We start from the raw sequence: 27,820 nt of genomic DNA, 5'->3' as shown, positions 1-27,820 counted from the left end.
AAGTCTTACAGCAGGGATGGTCACAGGGGTAGAAGCCACAGGGTAAGGAAAGGAGTGCAGAAGGAGCATAGCTTCTGAATGGGATATTGCAGATATTGGGGGAGAAAGCAGGGAAAAGGGAGTGGGAGGCAGGTTCTGGGAACTATTCGACATGTGGTGGGCAAAATGTCAGACAGAATGGACCTCACTTTTTCAGTGTGTGATTTTAGGAAACCATAGCCTTGTCAAAGTAGCTGATTAATACGTTCAAGACTAGGGTAGTACTGGATGACAACAAGGGTACTCCTAACTCGTTTTTTGGAGGGATCAGCAGTACCAGGATTGGATGTGTTGACTTATGAAAACTGGTTTTGAACTAGGCTGGTGCAATTACATCCAGTGAAGGCTGAGGTGATAATGGTGGTGTATTGCTGTAAGGAGTCTGCATCTAAACAAATACATTTGCCTCAAATGCCAAGGCGATTTTGTAGGGAACATTTGACATGGAAAGGATGGCATCTGTCAGATTCCAGGTGCTGTTATTTGTTAGTAGGTTTAATATGGACAGAAGTGTGTAGCTGACCCACAGTGAGGATGAGGACGACATCAAGGAAATTGAGATGGGATTTGGAAAAAGACCATTTGAAATTTAATTGTGAGAATGTATTTAGAGAGTCCAAGAATTTTAACAGTTCAGCACCACCATGACCCCATATGGCAAAACCAGCAACTATGGTATGGCCAGGATGATTGGGTTTGCAAATCTTAGGAAGAAGGTACCTGCTGGGAGTGTGTGGCTTTTGTGGGATAAAGCATTCTATGGATTGAGGTGTAAGTCCTTGTCAGGGGCCTGAGATTTTAAGGAGGAACTGTAGGTCAGTTTGTATTACAGAGATGGGATCTTGAAGGCACTCTCACTTACATACTCCCATCAGTACAGTATCACTGTACAGATTGTTTGTTTACCGAGAGGAGAATGATGAATCATAAGTTTTTAGGGAATGATGAGCCTGGAGATCTGCAGAGGAAAGGTTAAGGTCATGTTGTAGGGTCCTGAGATATGGTTGTGAAGCAATGCTAGATGTTAGGAATTCCTGGAAGGGTTATAAGAGGTGATTTTGAGGTACGGGTGGTGGGTGAAGTTGGAAATGCTGTCAGAACTGTTCAAGGCACGGTTTCAGTGTCAGGTTTGCTGTTGGAAACGTTTCAGGATTGAATTGCAAAGTGATATTTCAACATGAAATTACACACAAAGGAAAGTAGGTTCTTCACCAAAGCAGCATGATTAAATGCATGTTTAGAGGTGAAAGTGTGACCTTTCATTAATTATGTCATTCAGGAGGGGAGAGTGTCTTAATGAGAGTTTGGGAACACTGTAATGTTTTGACTAGTTCTTGGGATCATTAATTATAATTGGCCTAGGAAGCAGTGGTGAAGGCTGGGGATGTTGAGAATGTTGGTCATGCTCGGTTTGTAGGAGAGGAGTGGTGATAGATGGTTGTGGCTGTTTGGTGGATGGATCACACCACTGAGGTTGTTTAGAAGAAAGTGGGTTACCTTTTTGAGGTGACGTCTGGCCTATTGTTGCAGTGTGATGTTGGCTTGATGGATGATACCATGCAAAGAAACATGATGGGCAGATAACTAGAGGACTTTGTAGGAGGAGAGAAGTCTGCTAGAGTAGAAACTGGCAGATGAGTCATATGCATCATAGATAAGGTGGCTAAGTGCAAGAGATTGCTGTATTTTAAACTGTAAAAGGGGCTAGTGTGGAGCAGGATTACATCCAGAAACAGGGAATTTCAATGTTAAGCTTTTGCAGACTACTGCCAAGTACAAGCACATTAAAACATGTTTTCAAAAGGACCGAATATAATATGTGATGTGATTCATCATGCCAAAATAGGTGGGTTTGAAGTATTATAAATGGTGCAAGAGGCAAAAGAGAAGCAGTGGGGGTGGGGGTGGGAGGAAAAAGGACAAGAAGTAAGGATAAAGATCAGAAAAATGTAGAAAAATATGTATGGAAATCTTGAGAACAGACAAGGGTTAACAAGAGGTAATGAGAGGGAAAGAATTTCTTGTGAGAAAAGTGGATAACGTGATACAAATAAATTATGACAGGAAAAGATTACAACAATAATCTGTGATTGGGAAAGTTCATGGAAAGGACCTGGAAACAGACAGAAGCTTAAAAATGGGACAAACAGAAAGAGGACATTGTTGGAGAAAATGAAATCTACTTTGTTTGACAAACAAAATAACGCAGGAGATAGCAATAACATGTAAGTGGTAAGAGGTCAAGAAAACACAAGTTCTGTCAAATTTGCAAACAAATCAGCAAAAGACGAGGCGAAGGCCCTGTAGTGGATAGTGAACCATAATCACAGAGTTATATGCAAGTTCATAAATAACAATGGATTCTTCTAAATGCGCAGAAATCGGTATGAGAAAAGATGAAGGGGCAAGATGTTGGTTAGTACAGGTGGTACAAATAACTAAGTGAGTGAACTAGCACATAAGGTTGAAAACAGATGACAGTTTCAACAAGATAGATTATATCACAGATTGACAATGAGGTTACATAGGAAGGAATGATGGTCACAGGAGATAATACATCAATGAAAATAATCAATAAAAAATCTACCTACTAAGCCGTGGCAGAAGAAACACACATAACAATTACCTACATGTGGAAGCTGATAACTTGGTGGTAGTCATATCAATATATAACCTACTAATCTGTGATATGTATGCCTCATCTGCTAATTTCCACTCCACCAGATGTCTCTCCAGGTACAAAATACAGCACCTAGAATCGAATCTTGGTCAACTTTCTTAATATCACCCAGCCTTCACCACTGCCCCCTAGAGCTATGGTAACTCGTGACCATAGGAATGACTCACATTAGTACAGAGTTCTCAACCTCTCCTCTAAGGCACTCTTCCCTCCTGAATTGTCTGTATTATACATAGTTCTTGCTGTAAGCTGTAAAACTGCATTTAACCATGCTCTGTCGATGAAGGATCTACTTTCCTTCACATGTAATGTCAACTGGAAATACAATTTTGCAACCCAATTCTAAAACCTTTCCAACACCAAATCTGACAGTGAACCATACCTTGAATGGTTCCGATCAAAATCCCAGCTTGAACTCTCACCACAGCCTCCAAATCTCTCCTTACATGCCTTCCAATAATTCATAACATCTAGCATTGCTTCACAACCCTTTGACAGGACTCTACAATATGGCCCTAAGTTATCCTCCGCAGAACTCAAGGCTCTTCATTCCCTAAAAACTGATGACTCCACCATTATCCTCCCAATGAGCAAGGGATCTACCACTGTGGTACTCGACTGAAGGGAGTATGTACAGCATCTGCCATCAAGATCCCACCACTGTAACACAAAGTGACACACAGACCCCACTTACAACTTCAGGTATCACACAAGTGCTAACATCTTAATCCATAGAACTCCTTACTCCACAGAAACTATGCACTCCCATCTTTCTCCTTCTTTCTACAAACATGAAAGCCACCGTCCCTTAGTTGCTGGCTTGAAAGAACTCACTGATCATATATCTGTCTTAGTTGATCAATACATGAAACCTATAATATAAATAATCTCTTTCTATATTAAAGGCACTAACTGCTTCCTAGATCATCTGAAATCTGTGCATTCCCATTCTTGATCCTGGTAGTGCTGATCCCTCCATAAAACAAATTAGGAGTACAGCTCTTGTCATCTAGCAGTATCCTGATCTCGAATGTAATAATCAGCTTGTAATGGAACTGACAAATAGACGTCATTTTATTTCATTATTCATTTCATTATTTATTTCATTATATACTAAAGTCGTATTAAAAAAAAGGTTTCACTTAAGAGAATACTAAATTAGGTGTTGCGATTGATATTGGAATTGTATTGTATTGTATGTTCTTTGTACTTTATGACTGTGATCTTTGGTGAACAACGGTTTTCGGGCACTTGTGTGTTGGCCGCGGTTGAGTGTGGTTGTGCATATAGTTCTTGCAATAAATGTGTTTGATACAAAGAAACCGTGGAATACTGCGTCATTTTTCGATAGTCCAGTAATAATTAAAAAACCCGCACCTTTTTCTTGGACCCAAAGCAGCCAATGAATCATCGCCTAAACAACAAGAAGCCACAAGGACAACGCAGACACAGCAGCATCAACAAAGGAGACATCATGGCCAGCTCTACTAAATTACTTTACAGCCATTAGCCACACCGTAACGGTGTCCTTATGGAGTTAACTTTTCCTGAAAAGTAGAGACGGTTCGTGACAAGCTTCTCTGACAAAGTTATGATATCCTAAAATCATGCACTGAAATGACGCCCAATCTGATTGACATTTTGTCCACCAGACCAAGAATAGCTCCCAGCCCCCCCCCCCCCCCCTCCCCCCCGAATCTCCACAAAATCCAGTTCAGATGCTACACTCCTTCTGTACTCATTTGTCTACTCTATGGCTCCTACCCCTGTGGCTATCCCTCTGTAAGATGTGCTCTATGCACACTGGCACCACAATCTATATTAACTTTGTAACTGGTAAAACACATACTATCTAGGGGAGAGCCACCTGTGAAACACTGTTCAGCCTTCTGTTTTTGTATGACAATCACCAGGCTGTCAGTAAGGATGGATGGCTATAGACAGAGGGTGGAAACTGGCATCACACAATATTCTGTTTCAGAATATGCTCTACAACATGATAGACATCATCTTTGTGCCTGTTTCATCACCACATGTGTCATCTGGATTCTTCCCCTGGACAACAGTTTCTCAGAACTCTGCAGGTGGGAACTTGTGTTGCAACATGTCTTTGATTTTGCCACCCACCTGGCCTTAATTTACATTCATTTCTTTGGTTTTATCATTTTTATCAGTAACTATTCTTTTATTAACTTACTTTTAGTTTTCTATATCTTTTATTTCTGACCAGTCTATCACCCCCCTCCTCCTCCTCCTCCTACACACACACACACACACTCACACACACACACACATTAAGACAATTAGGTTTACGCTGTTACTAAGTCTTGCACCATGTTTTGTCAGTTCCATCTTTAAGCTCTCAGTTTTTCAGATCTTGACCGAGTGCAATCCTCAACAATCAGTCTTTACTTGTAATCCCATTCTGACCCAGGCTCCTGTGCAACTTTTCTGTAACACTCCCTATTTCCTAAATTCTGCCACTCCTTCTCCTTCAACCCTTCTGCCAGAAGGAGGAGCCACAGCCTCTGATATCTTGCATCTTGCTCATTACCTTATTATGTTTGTTTCCTCCTGTCAATGATTGGTGTGTGTGTGTGTGTGTTGGCCCATGAGAGAGAGAGAGAGAGAGAGAGAGAGAGAGAACTGTTTTAATCATGCCATTCATATATTACATATATGTACGCAGACCACAATTTGGAAAATATTTTGTCATTTTCTTGAATTTTTGTTGTAATGATATAATGATATACTTACCAAAATACATTCCTCTAAATTCTTGGCAGGACCCCAATGAAACATGCCTGTAGAATCATACTTCATCTCAGTTTTCTCAAAATCAAAATCTTTGGCTTGATCATCAGCTATTCCTACTTGAAGGCCACCATTGTTGTTCATGTTGTTGCTCCCTGAGTTTCTACTCGTTGGCCTGAAATGACATCAAGAATTATACGAATATTTAAAATGCATATAGTTACTTGAATCAAACAATGGAAAATCCAGGATGGAATGTAACAATATTATGAAAAGGAAAGTTGCTACTCACCATGCAACAGAGATGCTGAGTCACAGATAGGCACAACAAAAATACTTTACAAATAAAGCTTTCAGCCAGTAAGGCTTTTGTCAAAAATAGACTACAGACACACACACCCACCCACACTCAAATGCAACTTACACACATGAATGCAGTTTCAGGCAACTGAAACTGCAGCTGTGTGTGTGTGTGTGCTGTCTATTTTTGACACAGGCCTTACTGGCTGAAAGATTTATTTGTTATAGTCTTTTTGTTGTACCTATCTTTGACTCAGCATCTCTGCTATGTGGTGAGTAGCAATGATCCTTTTCATAATATTGTTACATAGTTACTTGAGATAGCAACTGAATAACAATGACCTAACTTGAACACTGAGAAAAATAAAAATTGTTTGAAACATGCATTATTATTAACGGATATCCTTGGGATTTTTTGTATGTCATATTTGATTTAAGGCCTTATTGCTGATTATTTTCACTATCAGTCTAACGGCTTAGTGCTAATTTTAGAATAATAGAATTTTACTGTGAACAGCTGTAACAGTACAGTCACTGTCCTCTGTAGGAATTATGATGCCTAAGTCATATGAAGAAGATGTGGTGTGTAACAAAAGGTGTGCTGTAGATGTCTGTGACGCAAAAGAATCATTGAGTTTATATCACGTACAGAAAACTTTAAAAATCACAATCTTTGGACAAAAGCAAGTATGACAATATTTTACCATAAGAAAAATGCTCCCATTATGTAAAATTTGATCATGATTCAGATGATGTATAAGTTCATTATAGGTATGATAGAGAGCAAATTTTATTTTTTTAAATTTAACTGCTATGCTATGAGACATAGATGTTGGATATGGATACTGGATAATTCAGATGATGAAAGATAAAGAAAATGACTGTGAGCCATCTTGTAGTTACACCAATGGCCACAATGAAAAAAAAAAAAAAAAAAAAAAAAACAGCATGACATTACGCCATGTTTAGTCAAAGTGCCCTCAGTGCCTCCATGTAATGATGGAGAACAGTTGTTTGCAGCTGACTTTCAGCATTTACTAACTGAAAGCACATCTAAAACATCTTTATTTGTGAAACAAGCAATATTCTGAATAAATATTGGTCAAATTGTTTTCAAACACACCTCTGCATAAAAACTATGTGGAAGATTCTTTAAAAGAAGTACAAATCTGAATCACAGATGTGGAGATCTGGAGCATGCACAGTATATTATCAGTTGGAAAAAGCATGAAAAATTATTGGTATGACAGACAGTATAAAAATGAGACTTAACTATGACCAGAAAAATATTTGTAAATTCATCACACACAGGATACAAGTACAATCTCAGCATTTACTTCAATGATTATATCTACACTCTCCTAATACTACATTTTCATGCTACTTTGCAGAATATAATGTATAAAAAATATGCAGAACCTACATCAAATAGTAGTTTGAGATACACATAACTTTTACCAAGCAATTTACTTCAATTTCAAAATTTGCAAATAAGCTGACTAAAATGGATATTTACATAATAGAATGAAACTTAATGATGTTCCCGCTGAACCTCCCTGTTGTGGTAAGATGTGTTAGATATAATTAGTTATTGATTGGTAATGAATTGTCTACATATCAATCTTTCTGTTACAATTGAGAAAATAAATATAAACTTATAAGCACAACAATTTACCAAGCTATTGCTACTGCCATTATTCGAGACTGTGCACCCAGATTATAAATTTACAGATCAACAATACAAATCTTAACAATATTACAATGATTGTACTATAACAGAGTACCTCATTGAAATGACTAACAGATCTTCTGTTATATTCATTTATAAACATCATGCAATTCACATATGGTGGTCATCTATAAGACACAAACACAAAAGTTTACTTAGCATTAGGTCACAGATGCAACAATTTTCTGAAAATATCCAGTCCATGTCCTCATACATCTTCCACAAGCCATTGTATGGTGGTTGGCATACCACTACTAGTCATTTCCTTTCCTGTTCCACTCACAAACAGAGTGAGAGTGTCTTGTTTAACAAAAGTGTAACTTGTCTTTTGAGTGGTAATTAAAGGTAATTATAAAATATTCACTGCTGTCAACTGTTACCTACCATGAAAGAAAAAGCAAACTGTAGGATTTACGGTATTCTGATGTGCCCTGTTAGTTTTAGTGGATTTTTCATTATAGGTTTATTTCTGTTGACTTTAATCTTTTTCTATTTTATCCTCTAATCTCTTTGGAATTTTGTTTTCAATTCATGATTAAGTGAATACACATTAGAATTCATGTCCATTTAGCAAATTTCAGTCTACTAAAATCCAAAAAATTATCTTTAGTTATACATTTAAAAGCTTTTGACTAATGTCCTATAAGCCATTAGTACTATTTCAACAATCTTGTGTCAGTACATTTATCTGTGAGGGCTAAAAAGTTTGTATGCTAGAAGCCAATAAAAAAATTTAACAATCTTTTGAAAGGAAACTAAATGAAGTGAGAGAATATGAGAAATAGAGACTGCATTTAACCTACTGCAACTGTAAGACTGCATTTAACCTACTGCAAGTGTACAGAAAAATGTAATTTCTTCAGCCTAGAGGACTACATGACATCTTTTCGGTTTATTCCAAAATGCTCTCAGTGTACAAAAACCTTATTTAGATGGCATCTCAGGAAAGAAGAAAGATTACAGCTTAACATTCAGAGGATAATATGGCCACTAGAGACATAGTACTCACACAGATGGAATCTACACAAGAATTACAATCAATGAAGTATCTCAGTTGCCCTCCTCAAAATTCACAACATCCAATGCTATAAAAAAATTTATTATACTTGTCTTTAAGTGGTTACATGAAAGTAGAGGAGTCAATATAATAGAGTTCAAGTGGTAATGATCCATAAGTATTGTATATTCTGATGAGGGCCTCTTGTAATACCTGTATTGACAAAACTGTTGCTTAATTTTACAATAACTCATGGTTTGCAACCCAGAAAAATTTTATGGAAACTGACCCTGTCTGAAAAAACCTACAAACAATCAACAGTGCATGCCAAAAACAAGGATCAATTACAGGACTTTGCTCCTCAAATATGCAGCATGCTTCATTCAATTTCACTAACATTTGTAAAGTGCACTTTGTGTTACAACAAAGTATTAAGATAATTTTGAAACAATAAATTACTTGTTTTAGGTTCATATAGCATAAAAATGGAGTATTTTTTACTGACACAGAGATGTAACATATCTTGATCGTTTGCTGTATAACTGTAACAACACTGCAGTAGATTGGCTTCTACCTTCATTCACATGATATAGATGACAATATTGAGATAATGAACTGCTGTTTTTTTTTTTTTTTTTTTTTCCAATATAGAAACTGAATACAATACAGTATGAGAACAAAGTGAAAAATACTTGGCCAGATATTCAACGATGGCATTTTTTCAGCAAAAATGCTCTTTTTGTCAATGTAGCTTCCATTTATATCAGTCTGGATTGCCCAATATTTACACAGTGATTACATTTCCTCCTGAAGCATAATTTTGGAATTTCTGAAAAACATAATCTATTTCTGGTATAATGTCTTTAGTGTACTCAAAATGTTTTCTACCTTCCATTTTCTTTTCATATGGAAAAAGAGATGGAAATGAAATAGCAACAAATAGGGTGAGAAAGGTAACTAATGACCTAGTACTGTTCTGATTTCCTTTTTCTCTGGCATGGAATTACAGACACATATCTCTTCCACACTGAGAAACCTATACATGGAAACAGTTAGCTTCTTTTTAAAATGGTCATAACATGATGAAAAATTTGTTTCACATAAGTTTTATTGTCAGTATTTAAAAAATACCACATAAACCTTGTATAAAATTTCTCATAATTAATACCTGCCCCCACAAATCATAGAACATGACAAGATGGGGTTGCTTGTGTGCCTCAGTTATACAGATAAGAGAATTGTAGGTACATTCACATTGTAGAATGGGAGTCATACTAGCATATAGTTTCTGAAGAGATGTAACAGCATTGCCAGTAGTTGCAGTGGCAATCATTTAAGTGACTGACTGATCTGGCTCTGTAATATTAGCCAACATGGCCATGTTATTTTGGTATTTGAAGACTTGTGGCTGTACTGTTGGTTTAAGAATGTGGTATCCTGCTGGGTAAAATATTACCAGGAGTAATATACCACCCCATCCAGATTCCATATTAGACACAGCCAGGAGATCAACAGAACAGGCATGCAGCCTGTTCACAGTTAACATCTTTATCCTTAATCAGCCAAGGGAGGGGGACGGGGGGGCTGTAGAGGGAGACCAAGGTTTGAAGACAGTAAGCATGTTCAAATGGACATAGGTCATAATAGTTATGCAGAAACTTGTACAGGATAGACTAACTTGGAGAGCTGCATCAAACCAGCCTTCGGTTGGAAGCCCATGACAACAAATAAAAATGAATTACAGGTACCAGAAACAGAGATCAATGGGTGATCATTAAATGAAACACTGAGTACGAAATTCCTTGTCATCTTTATAAATAATAAACTCAAGTGGCACCACCACACATATAAATTAACTGAAAATTCAGTTTTTCATGATTTTCACTTTGAAATCTCTCTCATTGTGTTGACTTGCAGACAGAATCCCCACTGATCTCTATTTATGGTACTTATAAATAATTTTTATTAGTTAGAATTGCATACTATCACTTACCACTGTCATACAGGATAATCATGTGGGGAAATACAGCTAAGTATTTATTCAGCAGAAATACATAGTAAAAATTATTGTGATCTGTCAGGTATTTGTAGTGTGGCTGGTTAATGGTGAATTGTCCAGTGTTCATTCCATCTTACTGCGCAATATTTCAGCCACTGACAGAGCTGTCTTCTTCAGGTGCCATATGCTGCGTTATTATGCATATTCGTTGTCTGGTATAGTTCAACAACCAATGCAGTAATATTTGTCAGGTCCTGTGAGCTGTGTTGTTATGTGTATTCACTGCCTGGGCTCCGCCCTAAGTGTTTGGAATCCAGACAATGAGTACACATAATAACATGGCTAACAGCACATGAAGAAGTTATCTGGATGAGTCAGTCATTGAAATATCACACAGTAAAATCTTTTGTATTCTTCAGTGTCCAAAAGCTGCAGATATCCCTCTGGCTTTGTTACTAAAGAAGTCATTCTTTCCATTGAGACTGGGCTGCAAAAAATCCTGAAAACTCCATACCTCTCCTGATCCACACACTCCCACTTCCTGCTTTACTTCTTAAAATACACAAAAACAACCATCATGGCTATCCCATAGTAACTGTTATCAAAGTCTCCACTGAATTTAATACCTAAACGGTGACATCTGTCACTCCTTTCACATTAGATGCCACCTTCCTTACAACCCACACAACCACAGCAAATGTATCAATGCCTCAACACCCACACCAACAACCTCTCTCAGGTTTTCCTCCCGCGCGACTACTACTCAGATCTTATTCGCAACCAAGACTTCATAGTAGTATCATTCTCTACTCTACTCTACTCTACTCTACTCTACCCTACCCTACCCTACCCTACCTTACCCTACCCCCCCCCCCCCCCTCTCCCCCCAACCAATCCCATCCCTGCCCTGCCCTCTGCCTAATGCAGTTCTCACATCCAAAAAATTTAGAAGCACATCCCTTGTTATTCAGGACTTTATACAGTCCTCTGCCAATACCATAATTTTTTAAAATGAAACCCTGAAATGAAATTCTCTTTCTCCCTGATATCCTCCTCACACCATCCTCTGACACTGCTGTCACCTCTCCACCGTCTGCAACATCCTAGTCAAACCACATGACATTCCCAAATTCTTATCCCTACCCAAAGGTTTCTATTCTGGCAATTATCACCACTGTTAAACCTGCCATCATGCACCAGTATAAGAGAAGAAGCACTGGTCCGACCTTGCCCCTTTCAAAATAGCCATTTTTCTCCTAATTTGCATATATAAAGTAATATGGAATTACTTTTTTATCAATGAGATTGAGTAAATTATCACTATAGTCATAGTTGTTTACATTTTACAGAAGTAGCTGAAAAAGAGAAATGGATAGGTTGAAGTTAAATATAGTGGAAATTAGTGAAATTCAATGATCAGAAAAATTGGATTTTTGGTCAGGTGAGTAGCAGGTTATAACCAGAAAATCATACAGGGGCAGTGCAGAAGGTCTAAGAATGAACAAGAAATCAGGAATGCAAGTGAACTACTGTGACCAGCATAGTGAGCAGACCATCACAGCCAATAGTGAGAAGACCACCACAGCCTACAAGACAGAAAACCACAATATTCAGCAGCAGTAAAAGTATAAATAGGTACAGCTTCTGAAGATGAGATATAGTCTGAAAAAATATATGATGAGAAAAAAATGTTCAGTACATCACAAGATACAAAAATTTTATTGTGACAGCAGATTGGAATTTGAAAGTGGGGAAAGGCACCAGGAGTAGATGACATTCCCTCAGAATTATGAAATCTTTGGAGGGTCTATTGTGAGAAAACTGTTACACTTAGTATGCATGATGTATGAGGCATACAAAACATCCTTAGACTTGAAAAAGGATGGAACAAGTCTAATATGAAAGAAAGCATATGCTGATAGATGTGTGTTTAGTGAAGTCATATTTGCAAAATACTAATCTGACTTATCTATCAGTTTGAGATATGGAGATATGTAGGAATGGGTAAGGCAATACTGATCCTATGATTTATCTTAGTAAAGAAACTGAAGACAGACAAATCTATATTTACAGCTATTGTAGATTTAGAAAATATTTTTGACAATTTGGCTGGAATATACTCTTTTAAATTCTGAAATTACCAGGGTTAAAACGCAGGCTACAAAAATTGCCTATGCCATATTCACAAAGCAGACTGCAATTACAAAAGTTGACAAACATGAAAAAGGGGCTATAATTGAGAAGGATTGAGACAGGACTGCAGCCCATCCCGCACACTATTCAGTTGGTACAATGAACACATGAAAAAGTAAAACAAGGTTAATGGAGATTAATAGAATGAGTCAGGCAATGTTGGGGCTGTTAGGTTATGAAGTGAGACACTAAAGGCAGTACATGAGTTAATTTTTTGGGCAAAATAAGTGATGATGCCACAGAAAACAGTACATAAAATACAGTCTGTCAATAGTCAGGCAAAATATTTATGAAAAGGAGAAATATTTCAACATCTACCATAAACTTCAGTGTTAGGAACCTGCTCAGATAGCTGAGCATAATAACGTCCTCCTTCTGGGACACAGAGATGTGAGCCCGATCCAGATTGATCTTTTTCACAGATAAGAACCGTGGCTGGTGAGGTGGTCAGTCTGGATGTAGTTTTTAGGCTGTTTCCCACATTCCATTAGGTAAACACTGGGCTGGTGCCCACATCCCATCTCAAATACATGTTACGTAAACATTTAGAAAATGATCTCACACATGCACTTGAGATTTACTCAAGACACATACAGATGGTGTACACAGACTTTGTCCTGGGAACTGATAAAAGACTGATGACCATAAATGTTTAGTCTATCTAAATCCACAATTATCATTATCAGTGTTCGGAAGTCTTTTCTGAATGTATTAGTTTGTAGGTTATGCTTGTATGGAAGTTAAATGTGGCCAATAAAAGTATAGGCAAGAAGAAAATAAAAGCTTTAGAAATATGGCGCTAAAGAGGAATGCTAAAGACCAGGTGGGTAGATCAAGTAATCAGTCAGATACTAAACCACATTGGTGAAAAACAGATTTGTGATACAACTTCATAATAGATTGATAGGACACATTCCTGAAGTAACAGAGAATAGTTAGTATGATAACTGAAGGAAGTGTAGGGGATAAAAATTTTAGAATGAAACCAAAGCTTCAGTACAGTAAGCAGCTCCAAATTATTGGTGAAGGATGCAGTGTTTATGGACGTCTAAAATATTTGCACAATACAGTCATGGAGAGCTCCATCAAACAATTCTTTGGACTGATGAATACCACAGAACACTACTTTTTCAAGTAAAATGTAATATATTCTTTCTTCAGACAAACCTAGGATGTCAGTTATATTTGAATTCCATAGTCCTGAAGAAATATTCATCCAAAAGATAACTACACTCCCAGCCTTCTTTAGGTGGCTGATGCTGACACAGTGCGTCAACTATTCAGTGAATTGTCACCTTTACTCCTTAGATAGATAGTTATTTCCATATATCATTTGAACAAATTATATCATACACCTTTAATTGCTCATTGTCTAGTAAATGCTGAGAATATTTCTTGATGTTTTCAGCTGTAGATGCAGACTTTGGGTGTCTATCATTTTGATTGTCTTTAAGACAATTATATCTGATGTCTGCATTCAGATACCAATTTAATGGTTAAAAATGGAACAGGCTTTTTAGAAAAGTTCATCAACTTTGGATGAATTTCTCTTGGTGAAAAATACTAATAAAAACCAACCATTTGTATAATCACCATATATACGCCAGGCTTCAATTTTGTCCAGTGGGATAAGGTGAGAGTCCCAAGACTTTACCAAATATTAAGCACCACTGCACGAACACAGCAGAGTTAATTATGATAATTCTCCTGTATACATGTTTTCATATTGATTTTTGTGTCATTCTTTGAATATTCATTGTAGTGAATTTAGTTATCCTAATTATATTGCTTCCAAGTGTTACATTTTTTGAAAGCAATGGTTCATGAATAATATTAAGTACTATTCAAAAGCTGCTGAAATTTGAATTTTGCATGCAAATAGTAACAAAAAAATGTGTGTGAAATCTCATGGGACTCAACTGCTAAGGTCATCAGTTCCTAAATAGTAACACATAAACTGAATAACACTTACAGTATCTCTGTATATCCTTCTTGAATGATTGGTGCTAGTTGCTGAGTGCTCTGGTTAGCTGTGCATTTATGGTTTTATGGTGGATGAGATTAAAGAGCAGCTTTTCTATAAAGTTTTGATTTAAACTTTGAAAATCTGCTGCAGAAATGCACCAAAGCTTTTGGAGACAATGTTTTAGGTCATTCATGGATTTACACTGGTGTAAGTGTTTAAAAATGTGCAAACATGGATCTTGCAAGGCTGACTGTTCTAGTCAGCCATCAACTGACATTACAACAGAAAACATTCAGAAAGTGGAGGATCTGATAGTGCAAGGTTATAGACAGACCATTAATGATCTCTGCAACACCTTGGAAATAAGTTATGGTGCATGTGAACATAAACTTTTAGAGGAATTGAACATGACAGAGGCCACAGCAAAAATTGTGCCATGATTATTTCAAGGTGATCAGGGGCAACATTGCCTGGAAGTCAGGAGGAAACTTAAACAACTGTTTCAAGACAATCCAAAATTACCTTTCATGTTGTCAGTAGTGACAAAAGTTGACTTTGGGTTTATGATCATGACAATAACCCACAATCATTCTAATGGAAAAGTCCTTATTCACCTCAGGAAAAACAAGACTGCTAAGTATTGAGTAACATTATTTCCATGTTGCTCTATGTTTTTGTTACTGAAAGGATTGTTTATAAAGTTCTCCATCCAGATCAGCTGGTCTATAAAGAGGCCTGTCATGAACTTCTGAGGTTATAAAATCTATGGTGCTAAGGTATGATAATGTTTGTCACAGTAACCAGGATTTAAAAAAAGATATTTATCTGAAATTCATAGCTAGCAACTCATTAAATCAAGTTACTGACCTTATAGATGTCATGGCAACAGTGATCTTTCTATGCTTTAATAAGTCTGTTTCCCTTGCAGTTAGCAGACAAAATTCCATTGGTGCACAACGCTTACTGTAGTTTTCCCACGATAATTAATGAAAGAAAATGTATTATTCTGTGAAATTCATAGTTAGCACATATTAGAACAGACCTTCCACATACGACGGCAAATATAAAAATTGTAAGCCTGGTAGTGATATACTTTATTTATTAGAGCTAAGAAATTTTATTTTTTGGCATAGTTTCCTTTTAAGATAATAGACCATGTCCAATATTTTTTCCAATAAGTAGATTCCATCCATGAATCTGTTTCTGAAAGATGCTCAAGATAATTATTTACAGCTCCAATAACTCCAAAAGCTGGCCAGTGTGGCCGAGTGGTTCTAGGCGCTTCAGTCTGGAACTGCGCAACTGCTATGGTCACAGGTTTGAATCCTGCCTCGGGCATGGATGTGTGTGATGTCCTTAGGTTAGTTAGGTTTAAGTAGTTCTAAGTTCTAGGGGACTGATGACCTCAGATGTTAAGTCCCATAGTGTTCAGAGCCATTTTTGAACCGTAACTCCAAAAGGTTTCTAGTCACAGTTTTTTTAGAGGCAGAAACAAATGTTAAATGCAGGAGTCAAAATCTGATTAACAGGACAGATGTTGCAACAATTTATACTTCAAATCCATTTGTTCATCCATTTCCAAAGCAATTTGGAAACACCACTGAGAATGCTCCTCGGAACAGTGAGAAGACTGAATCATTCTTTGATTGGTGTGATTTAACATTGAATAAAGCATTCTGAGGAAAGTGCTACTGCAGAGCACTGAAAATTTTTCAGAATACAGAAATATTTAATAGAAGTGTGATTAATGCATAGCCTCTCACTTAACTGTGTTGTACATAGCTTAGTTCATATCTGATGCTTCTGGTAAGAAGCTACACGTACAGCTAATTGCCAGAAGCATCCCGCCATAGAAACAGTATCCATCCAATCCTAACAATTTCTAGAATTTTCTCTGGACCTTTTTATAGTAAATTCACCCAAAAGACAGAGGTGTATAATGACAATAGTCACAGTTGAAATGGCTGCCAGTAGACAAAAATATTGCAACTTGGACAAAGCACTGGCTATAAAAGAAAATGTTTTCAGTGTCTTTTATAAAGGCAACAGAAGTGTCATTAATGGTAATGGTGAATTTCACACACCAATACAGAAAAATGTAACGTAAAATTGTCAGCAGATATGTTTTGAATATCAGATCATTACATGGAAATCACTGAAATTGAACAGACTCATCTTGATTGATACAACTAATACTGTAATGCTGTTGAACCAATAGGAAGAAAGGAGTTGCTACATATGCAAAAAGTGGAGTTAGTTATTTTCCAGAATGAAATTTCCTACAAGGACTGGAGGGCTTAACACAAAAGCAAGTTGCAGAGTTAGAATCATTTAGAAATCTTACCAAGATCAGACTGCATATTTGTGCAAGTTTCTCAAGAAAATACTCAATTATAGATAACTGTGTAGTCTGCAGAAAGAGTGAGGTTACTATTAATATTGTTTTATGGGTCAAAAATGTATCACATGAACAACAAGGATTCCTAACACACTTCACTAGGTCATGACTGAAGTTACTTCTATGTCTGTTAATGATTCTACAACCAAGATATTGTGCTACATGCTCCTTACCACGAAATCTTCAATCCAGTCACAAATTTCATTTAATATCCCATATGATTGTACCTTCAATAATAAACATAACTGCAGTAGTGAGTCAAATTCTTTACAAAAATCAACCCGACTGTCTTTATCCATAGTGTTCAGGGTGTTATGTGAGAGTTTGGTTTTGCATGAACAGTGTTTTTGGAATCCTTGACAGCATGAGATCAGAATATATTCTAAGAGTCTGCAAGAGACAGATGTCAAGGATACTGCATGGCAGTTTTGTGGGCCACATCTGTTAATAGGTGCGACCCATGATCTCTGGCAACTATTGGACAAATGTTTTTCTCTAAGGTACCTGCAGTATATTTTGATTATAAGAGGGGCAAACCCAGGTGCAAATTTCTTTGTGCATGAAATCTGTTTCTCAATTCCACCAACTTCATATTTGTCACTCATCTTTTCAGTGGTGTTAGAATTAAACTAGGTCTACTGGATTTTCTTTTGTAAGGAGCATATGAAAACAAAGTTCAGTGTTTCTGCTCTTGCTTTTTATTGCCACTTTCAGTTCCTGTCTTATCCATGAGTGTTTTGGCACTAGCATTGGAGCCAAAGACAGCCTTTACATGCCACCATCATTTCTTTGGTTTTGTGAGAGGTCTTTTGATAAGATTCTGCTACTGTAGAAACTGAAGGCTACACATATTGACATTTTGACAGGCAAATCTGTTTCTTTTAGCATCTCTGTATCTATAGCACTATGCTTTCTTTTACACCTATTGCACGATAGTAAAAAATTTGTTACACAGACTTTGAACTATGGTGTGTCTCCACAGGCATGAACTGTTTTACTATATACATATCTTTTCAGTGCTTCACTAAGTATTCTCCTAATTTTGAGCCACAGTCCTCCTACATGCTCCTGCCCTGAGGTTAAATTTTCATGTTCCTCCATGATATATGACATTACTGCTTATTTATCTTGTTTACTCAAGATGTAAATTTTTATACTTGTTGTTTGTGTTGCTACAGCCTCCTCATGGTCACTGATACCAGTTTCAATAACAGTCCACTCAAAGAAGTATATCTGTTGCCATTAAATTTAATTTATTTCCATCATGAGTAGGCTTACAGATGATCTGCTGAATCTTTGCACCCGATATATGTATTTCAAGTTGCCAGCATAACAGTTTAAGAAGTGAAGAACATGACGCGTGAGGCTTTGGTTGCGAACCAAACTTGTATAGTGTAAACATGAACAACATGCTTTGTGTATGGTTTTTACCATATGCTTGCACTGTACTGTGCCTTGTTTCACTGTGATCTAGGATGTTCCGATACATGGAAAATGCCACCAACTTGACTTTGTTAACCTGGTAACAAACCTATTCCTCAAGGTGTGCCACTAAACAGCCAGAGAACTCACTAATTTTATGAGCAGGAGAAAGAATACATAAGAATTCAAGGATTGCCATCAATTCCTGCTGCTGAAATTGTGGAATGAACATCAAAAACTCTTGGAATTACAGCAAGAACAGTAGTAAGTAAGGGAGCATTATTGCAGAAGTTTAAATATGTAGATTGAGACATAATGATTCTGAGTCACCTGGATCAAATGACATATTTTTAATGACTTTAATGACCTCTGGAAAGAAGGCTAAGCAGCCTCACCCTGTCATTAATTTAAGAATCTTTTCAGAAATGCAGTTCATATACATGTATGCTTACTACAGCAGGGAAAAGTATCCCACCATTTTTTTTTGACTAAATTAATAGTGCCTTCAAAGAAAGTGAACTTTCAGGGATGGGAAAAGTCACTAGAACTGTGCTGAAAAATATGGGGTTTCATTACAAAATGCTACAGATACGCAAAGTCTTGTTACAAAAGGCATGTATTGTTGTGGCTCAAAGCTTCTCTTGCACAAAATTATGGGAAAAGACATTCATTCTAAAATATGGCTACATGAAATGTGTTTTAATGCTTGGGAAGCTGTCAGTAAATGCTGGAAAAATGACAATCCAACTAGAAGCAATCTTCAGATGATGGGAAGAGGAGCTACATTATTTGGTCCACAGCAGCTCTTCCTGTGGTTTTGTTCCTGATGCACTTTTAGTTTTTTGGTCCAAAAAGACAGATGATTACCAGAAAGACAGGGGCCACATGTGGTTTGTTGAGTGATTCAGGAACCTTTTAAAACAGTTTCCTGTCTGTACAACATTTGTAATGGACAATGCTCTATGTCATGCAGTGATGCTGAAGCAGCCCCAACCACAAACGATTGTGAAGAAATTATGGTGCAGTGGTTACAGGTATGAAATATTACGGGGGATATAAGTATGACAAAGTTTCTTTTACATTCATTTGTTAAAGAAAATAGGCGTACATATTTAGTAAAGGAAACTGCCAAGAGGCTGCCATTTCAACCCCAAAAGATTAGTACAGAGTGATGTGAAGACATACATAAGGAACAATAACAACTCTTTTACAATAACAGAGGTGGAAACGCTGTTGCACGATGTACTTGCAACTGAGGATGCTGCATTTTGGAAGACAGAAAATCTCCATGAATCACAATTAATTTAGCTCCTCTTTCTGCTGGCTGATGACTGCTACTGCTATTTTGTCTTGCCATATTTAGAATAAAAATCTTTGCCCACAATTTTGTGCAAGAAAATGCTTCAAGCCGTAACAATACACACCTATTCTAGCAGGACTTTGTGCACCTCTAGTATTTTGTAATGTAAACCCATACTTTCCACCACAATTTTAGCACCATTTTCACAGCCCTGAAAGTTTGCCTTCTTTTAACAACACTAGGATACTCTTTCCTGCTGTAGTATGCACAAACATGACTGTGAATTTCATCAGTTTGGAAAGAATCTAACTCAGTGACAGGATCAGGCTGTTTTTTCCTTCTTTCCAAGAGTCAACAAAAATATGTTAATTAATCCAGAATCATTACAGCTTATGTCTACATCTTTCAACTTTTGCAATAACACTCCCTCACTTAAGGGTCCATCAATGGCAGAGCAGATAGCCCATGCAGGCATCTGCTGCAGTCTCTGTGGTGCCAGCAGTAGTGTCATCCAAGTCAAACAGGATGTGTGCACCCATGCTAGACATCTAGACTCCAATGAAAACTTGGTAAGAAATCTGATAAAGTTTAGCTGGGTTCTGAAATTTCATTTAATTTTAGCAATTTCAGCTGTATGCGTTTCAATTATCTTGGCACTGATTTGAAAATTAAACTCAGTCACTACTATTGGATTTTCTTTTACAAAGGAATAAGAAAATTAAGTCTATGCAAAAGTATCTGATTTTACCTAGCTTGCAATAATTTGAAAGCTATTTTAATTTAAAGATTTCATTATTTATGTAAGAACATAGGAATGAATGTCATTTAAATTCCACTAAAAAATTAAAGCCTGATTAATTGATGTTTATAATGGCATATGACTCAATGTGATGTATAGTAGAATCCATTTTAATGAACCTTTAGGGACCAACATATTTTTTGTTGAACTGGGTTTTTCTTGAAATGGGAGTTTTTCCCAAGAACACAGGAGTGACCCAGACTCATAGTTCAAGAATGCTTAGGTAAGATAAGTGCAATTTAATTACAAAATTACCAATTCCTGTGTTGCAATATACTACACAGACACACATGTACACACACATGTACGCACACACGCACGCACGCATGCATGCACATGTGCGCGTGCACACACACACACACACACACACACACACACACACTGCCTGACCAAAAAAAAAATATGAGGGGGGAAAGAAATAAGCTTCATGAGTTGAGAGGGTCTGCAATTATAAAATTGGGTCAAATTTACAATGAAATTGAAATTCTGAGCCCATTTATTAATACAATGTTAGACCCCTCTGACCTGCATGCATGTACTACTTTGGTGTCATAAAGCCATTGCACCTTCATACTGGCACTGGGATGGAGATAATGTCCACTCATAAATTCTATTAGCGACAGATCTGAGGGTCTTGCCAGACATGTGGGTACTTAAAAATCATGCAGACAGTTCATAGATACATGTGCCATATGCGGATAGCATCTCTCGATTAGAAACAGCATCAAGTTACAGTCACAAAACAAGTAACACAGGGGTATGCATTATATCTGTGACCTGCCATCTTAGTTCTCTTAATCACTACCAGTTGTGACCTTAAGTCATACCTAATGGTTCTTCACAACACAATGGCAGGGGTGACACTGCTGAGCCTCTCCAAAGCATTGTAAAGTTGAAATGACTCCCTCAGTCACCGCCATAAATGCTGACAATGATAATCCAAAGTAGTGTAGAATCAAGATTCATTGCTGAATGAAATTCAACACCATTACTAGCAGTCCATGCTTTCCTGCCACTAAACCAATCCAAATACAGCCATTTGTGTAATGATGTTAACAGCAACCTACACATGGAAGAGTAATTCCATAGGCCAGCTGCTGCTAGCTTCTGACCAGTGGTGCAGGGTGACATAATATTGCAGGGAATCACTTACTTGTCCTAGGATTGCAGGTGCAAATGTGGATGGGTTACAATGTGCTTGGTGTACAACACAGCAATTCTCCGTTTGATGGTCAGATATGCTCAATCGGAACATTAAGGCCAAGTGTGCCAGCTCTATTACTTCCTTGCAGTCCAACATTGGGCCACTGTCACATCCAAATGCCCCCCAAATGTGGATTTCCTTCCAAGATATAGTCGTTAAAGAAGTTGTCATTCCATTTGGTGATTCAACTTCATTAAAAGAGGAAAAGAAATTACTAATGATGTCATTTCCTTGCACAACAGTATCAGAACTTTGTGCAACAGCTCCTTCTACTTCATCATCTTCATCATCCACCAGCTCCTACTTCACAGTCTTTCTTCAGAAATTTCATTAAAAGAGGGAAAGAAATTACTAATGATGTCATTTCCTTGCACAACAGTATCAGAACTTTGTGCCACAGCTCCTTCTTCTTCATCATCTTCATCATCCACCAGCTCCTACTTCACAGTCTTTCTTCAGAAATATATCACACATCTCACTTGCACCCATCTAGGCTGTGGATGGCAGGAAGCTGTCATGACCATAAACAACATAATGCAATGTAACATTTTCAGACGTATAGGTTATACTACTCCATTCTTCTTCTGGCACAATGTTGTCTGAAGAGGTACATTCATTAGATGGTGTAGCTAATATATTTGGTTTTGGGAGCTTCACAGTTGTGTGACTGAGCACACATGAGCTGGATAGACCAATTCTCCTTTTCTACTTTCTAGCTGTTTTCCATTATGTTGTAACATGTCGAGTACTTTTTCATTACAGATTCCTTATGTGCTTTCAAAATAATATTTATGTTACTAAGATAAGTTTTAGAGCAATTTTCAAGTAATGAACATTCTTGGAAGATGGACAAATCCTTCGGATCCAGTGCTTGAGCCTTTAAGTATCTGACTGCACACTGCATTTTCCTTGTCTGTCCTCTGCCTCAAAATGTTACACGCTTCCATGAGACAATTACTGCAGAAAGTAATAACCGGGAATGTGAGCACAGTCACCACTAAAAGCACTTCCTGAGAGTAATTAAGGACAGAAAGTCAGTAACCATGGAAAATTGAATACATTGTTAAGTCACCCCAAGTTGACACCTCCAAACTGCAGAACATGGAAGAAGATGTTGTCTGTCAATTTGATGTGGCACAACAACAAGATATTCAGTGCATCATACTGATCTCGCGTCTGTTGCACATGTCTTCTTGACCAAACTGACTCTGTTTAATGATGAGACAGTCCACTGCCCCTCCTGCTTGCCCAATCACTGAGTCATATCTCTGCCCATTCAAATCTGATATTTATATCTGTATTAATGATGTTGAATAAGCATAGATGTTCCATGTTTCAAGCCTTGTTTAACTTGCATATCAATCATGTATATCAATAGCATGAATTTACTACATTCCGGTGCCTGGAATGGCACCCCTTTTTTGTCATCTCTTGCATCACTTTCAGTTCATAACAGACCTTACCATAATTTTGGCATCAAGAGGATTATACTTACTGGTTGTATTTTGCTCATTTCTTGGTACCCAATTTTTTGGAGACTGGAACTATCATTGTCCTGGCAAAATCTTGTGTCTATGTACCACTTTTGTATATTGCATTTCACAAAGCTGTCATTTCTGCTACTCCTTTTTCATCCATACACTGAAATAATCCAACAGGATAACCATCCAATCCAGCAGATTTATCCCCCCTTCATTTCCTTTATTGCTTTTTCTACATTACCATGGACCTTGCCGTTGGTGGGGAGGCTTGTGTGCCTCAGCGATACAGATAGCCGTACCGTAGGTACAACCACAACGGAGGGGTATCTGTTGAGAGGCCAGACAAACGTGTGGTTCCTGAAGAGGGGCAGCAGCCTTTTCAGTAGTTGCAAGGGCAACAGTCTGGATGACTGACTGATCTGGCCTTGTAACAATAACCAAAACGGCCTTGCTGTGCTGGTACTGCGAACGGCTGAAAGCAAGGGGAAACTACGGCCGTAATTTTTCCCGAGGGCATGCAGCTTTACTGTATGATTAAATGATGATGGCGTCCTCTTGGGTAAAATATTCCGGAGGTAAAATAGTCCCCCATTCGGATCTCCGGGCGGGGACTACTCAAGAGGATGTCGTTATCAGGAGAAAGAAAACTGGCGTTCTACGGATCGGAGCGTGGAATGTCAGATCCCTTAATCGGGCAGGTAGGTTAGAAAATTTAAAAAGGGAAATGGATAGGTTAAAGTTAGATATAGTGGGAATTAGTGAAGTTCGGTGGCAGGAGGAACAAACTTCTGGTCAGGTGACTACAGGGTTATAAACACAAAGTCAAATAGGGGTAATGCAGGAGTAGGTTTAATAATGAATAGGAAAATAGGAATGCGGGTAAGCTACTACAAACAGCATAGTGAACGCATTATTGTGGCCAAGATAGATACGAAGCCCACACCTACTACAGTAGTACAAGTTTATATGCCAACTGGCTCTGCAGATGACGAAGAAATTGAAGAAATGTATGATGAAATAAATGAAATTATTCAGATAGTGAAGGGAGACGAAAATTTAATAGTCATGGGTGACTGGAATTCGAGTGTAGGAAAAGGGAGAGAAGGAAACGTAGTAGGTGAGTATGGATTGGGGCTAAGAAATGAAAGAGGAAGCCGCTTGATAGAATTTTGCACAGAGCACAACTTAATCATAGCTAACACTTGGTTTAAGAATCATGATAGAAGGTTGTATACATGGAAGAACCCTGGAGATACTAAAAGGTATCAGATAGATTATATAATGGTAAGACAGAGATTTAGGAACCAGGTTTTAAATTGTAAGACATTTCCAGGGGCAGATGTGGACTCTGACCACAATTTATTGGTTATGACCTGTAGATTAAAACTGAAGAAACTGCAAAATGGTGGGAATTTAAGGAGATGGGACCTGGATAAACTGAAAGATCCAGAGGTTGTAGAGAGTTTCAGGGAGAGCATAAGGGAACAATTGACAGGAATGGGGGAAAGAAATACAGTAGAAGAAGAATGGGTAGCTTTGAGGGATGAAGTAGTGAAGGCAGCAGAGGATCAAGTAGGTAAAAAGAAGAGGGCTAGTAGAAATCCTTGGGTAACAGAAGAAATATTGAATTTAATTGATGAAAGGAGAAAATATAAAAATGCAGTAAGTGAAGCAGGCAAAAAGGAATACAAACGTCTCAAAAATGAGATCGACAGGAAGTGCAAAATGGCTAAGCAGGCATGGCTAGAGGACAAATGTAAGGATGTGGAGGCTTATCTCACTAGGGGTAAGTTAGATACTGCCTACAGGAAAATTAAAGAGACCTTTGGAGGTAAGAGAACCATTTGTATGAACATCAAGAGCTCAGATGGAAACCCAGTTCTAAGCAAAGAAGGGAAAGCAGAAAGGTGGAAGGAGTATATAGAGGGTCTATACAAGGGCGATGCACTTGAGGACAGTATTATGGAAATGGAAGAGGATGTAGATGAAGATGAAATGGGAGATACGATACTGCGTGAAGAGTTTGACAGAGCACTGAAAGATCTGAGTCGAAACAAGGCCCCCGGAGTAGACAACATTCCATTGGAACTACTGACGGCCTTGGGAGAGCCAGTCCTGACAAAACTCTACCATCTGGTGAGCAAGATGTATGAAACAGGCGAAATACCCTCAGACTTCAAGAAGAATATAATAATACCAATCCCAAAGAAAGCAGGTGTGGACAGATGTGAAAATTACCGAACAATCAGTTTAATAAGCCACAGCTGCAAAATACTAACACGAATTCTTTACAGACGAATGGAAAAACTAGTAGAAGCCGACCTCGGGGAAGATCAGTTTGGATTCCGTAGAAATACTGGAACACGTGAGGCAATACTGACCTTAAGACTTATCTTAGAAGAAAGATTAAGGAAAGGCAAACCTACGTTCCTGGCATTTGTAGACTTAGAGAAAGCTTTTGACAATGTTGACTGGAATACTCTCTTTCAAATTCTAAAGGTGGCAGGGGTAAAATACAGGGAGCGAAAGGCTATTTACAATTTGTATAGAAACCAGATGGCAGTTATAAGAGTCGAGGGGCATGAAAGAGAAGCAGTGGTTGGGAAGGGAGTAAGACAGGGTTGTAGCCTCTCCCCGATGCTATTCAATCTGTATATTGAGCAAGCAGTAAAGGAAACAAAAGAAAAATTCGGAGTAGGTATTAAAATCCATGGAGAAGAAATAAAAACGTTGAGGTTCGCTGATGACATTGTAATTCTGTCAGAGACAGCAAAGGACTTGGAAGAGCAGTTGAACGGAATGGATAGTGTCTTGAAGGGAGGATATAAGATGAACATCAACAAAAGCAAAACGAGGATAATGGAATGTAGTCGAATTAAGTCGGGTGATGTTGAGGGTATTAGATTAGGAAATGAGACACTTAAAGTAGTAAAGGAGTTTTGCTATTTGGGGAGCAAAATAACTGATGATGGTCGAAGTAGAGAGGATATAAAATGTAGACTGGCAATGGCAAGGAAAGCGTTTCTGAACAAGAGAAATTTGTTAACATCTAGTATAGATTTAAGTGTCAGGAAGTCATTTCTGAAAGTATTTGTATGGAGTGTAGCCATGTATGGAAGCGAAACATGGACGGTAAATAGTTTGGACAAGAAGAGAATAGAAGCTTTCGAAATGTGGTGCTATAGAAGAATGCTGAAGATTAGATGGGTAGATCACATAACTAATGAGGAAGTATTGAATAGGATTGGGGAGAAGAGAAGTTTGTGGCACAACTTGACCAGAAGAAGGGATCGGTTGGTAGGACATGTTCTGAGGCATCAAGGGATCACCAATTTAGTATTGGAGGGCAGCGTGGAGGGTAAAAATCGTAGGGGGAGACCAAGAGATGAATATACTAAGCAGATTCAGAAAGATGTAGGTTGCAGTAGGTACTGGGAGATGAAGAAGCTTGCACAGGATAGAGTAGCATGGAGAGCTGCATCAAACCAGTCTCAGGACTGAAGACCACAACAACAACAACAACATTAGTGGTCAGAATTAAATTCATTTTTCCTTTCTTTATGTCTCACCTTCCATTTCAAAGGTTAGATTGGTTTCTCCATTTCTCTTTTATATCTCACTTTTCATTTCAAAGATTATATCCTACCATTTTCATTCTCAGTTTCTTTTCCCCTACTGTTCACTGTCTGTTCATCCAAAGCAACACTCTGCATTTCCTTATAATGTGGGTCATCTTGTTCATTTCTTTTTATGTCTACTGTATTATCAGACTTCTCTTTTTCCACTACTTCCTCAGGTTTTATATCTCCCTTCTCAAGTGAGTAGTTGGTCTCTTGTACGTTGTCTCTCTGCTCTCATCTATTTTGTTTTTATATTCCATTGTCTCTGAGATTTTCTTTATTATTTCTGTTGATACTCGATTTCTTTTCTCTGTCTCCACTGAAGTTTGCAAACCAGGCATTAGCGATGAACATTTACCACTTCTCCTGTCTCATTCTGTCTTCCCAAACTATATTTTACCACAATATGTTCTTACTGCCTTCCCCTATCACAGCATAACAGGCTTCCATCACAGTCCTGCAGAAATCTTCCTCCAATAGTACTTTACTACATTCATTCATTTACTCTGTTAGTTTTCTCCATAAGAGGATATGGAGTTGTACACCTGGCCTATTAACAGATTTTCAGTATCAATCCTACATCTACATCTACGTATTTACTCTGCTATTTACAATAAAGTGCCTGGTAGAGAGTTCAATGAACCACCTTCAAGCTGTCTCTCTATCGTTCCACTCTCGAATGGCATGCGGGAAAAACGAGCACATAAATTTTTCTGTGCAAGCCCCGATTTCTCTTATTTTATCGTGATAATCATTTCTCAATATGTAGGTGGGTGCCACCAGAATGTTTTTGCAATCGGAGGAGAAAACTGGTGAGTGAAATTTCATGAGAAGATTCCGTCGCAACAAAAAACGCCTTTGTTTTAATGATTGCCACTCCAATTCACGTTCCATGCCTGTGACACTATCTCCCCTATTTCGCGATAATACAAAAGGAGC

General features: G+C 37.8%; 1 protein-coding gene across 1 annotated transcript in view; it reads right to left on the bottom strand.

Moving 5' to 3' along the window:
* Positions 1 to 27,820, bottom strand: part of LOC126168267 (calcium-activated potassium channel slowpoke) — a 908,898-nt gene that overhangs the window by 144,860 nt on the left and 736,218 nt on the right. The window contains exon 18 of the mRNA XM_049920542.1: positions 5,477 to 5,648. Coding sequence (XP_049776499.1) covers positions 5,477 to 5,648 — 172 coding nt within the window. The remainder of the gene's footprint in view (positions 1 to 5,476; positions 5,649 to 27,820) is intronic.

Source organism: Schistocerca cancellata, chromosome 1 (assembly GCF_023864275.1).
Source record: "Schistocerca cancellata isolate TAMUIC-IGC-003103 chromosome 1, iqSchCanc2.1, whole genome shotgun sequence".
Taxonomy (NCBI): domain Eukaryota; kingdom Metazoa; phylum Arthropoda; class Insecta; order Orthoptera; family Acrididae; genus Schistocerca; species Schistocerca cancellata.
The sequence above is the reverse complement of the archived record's forward strand: the minus strand, read 5'-3'. Positions and strand labels throughout refer to the sequence as shown.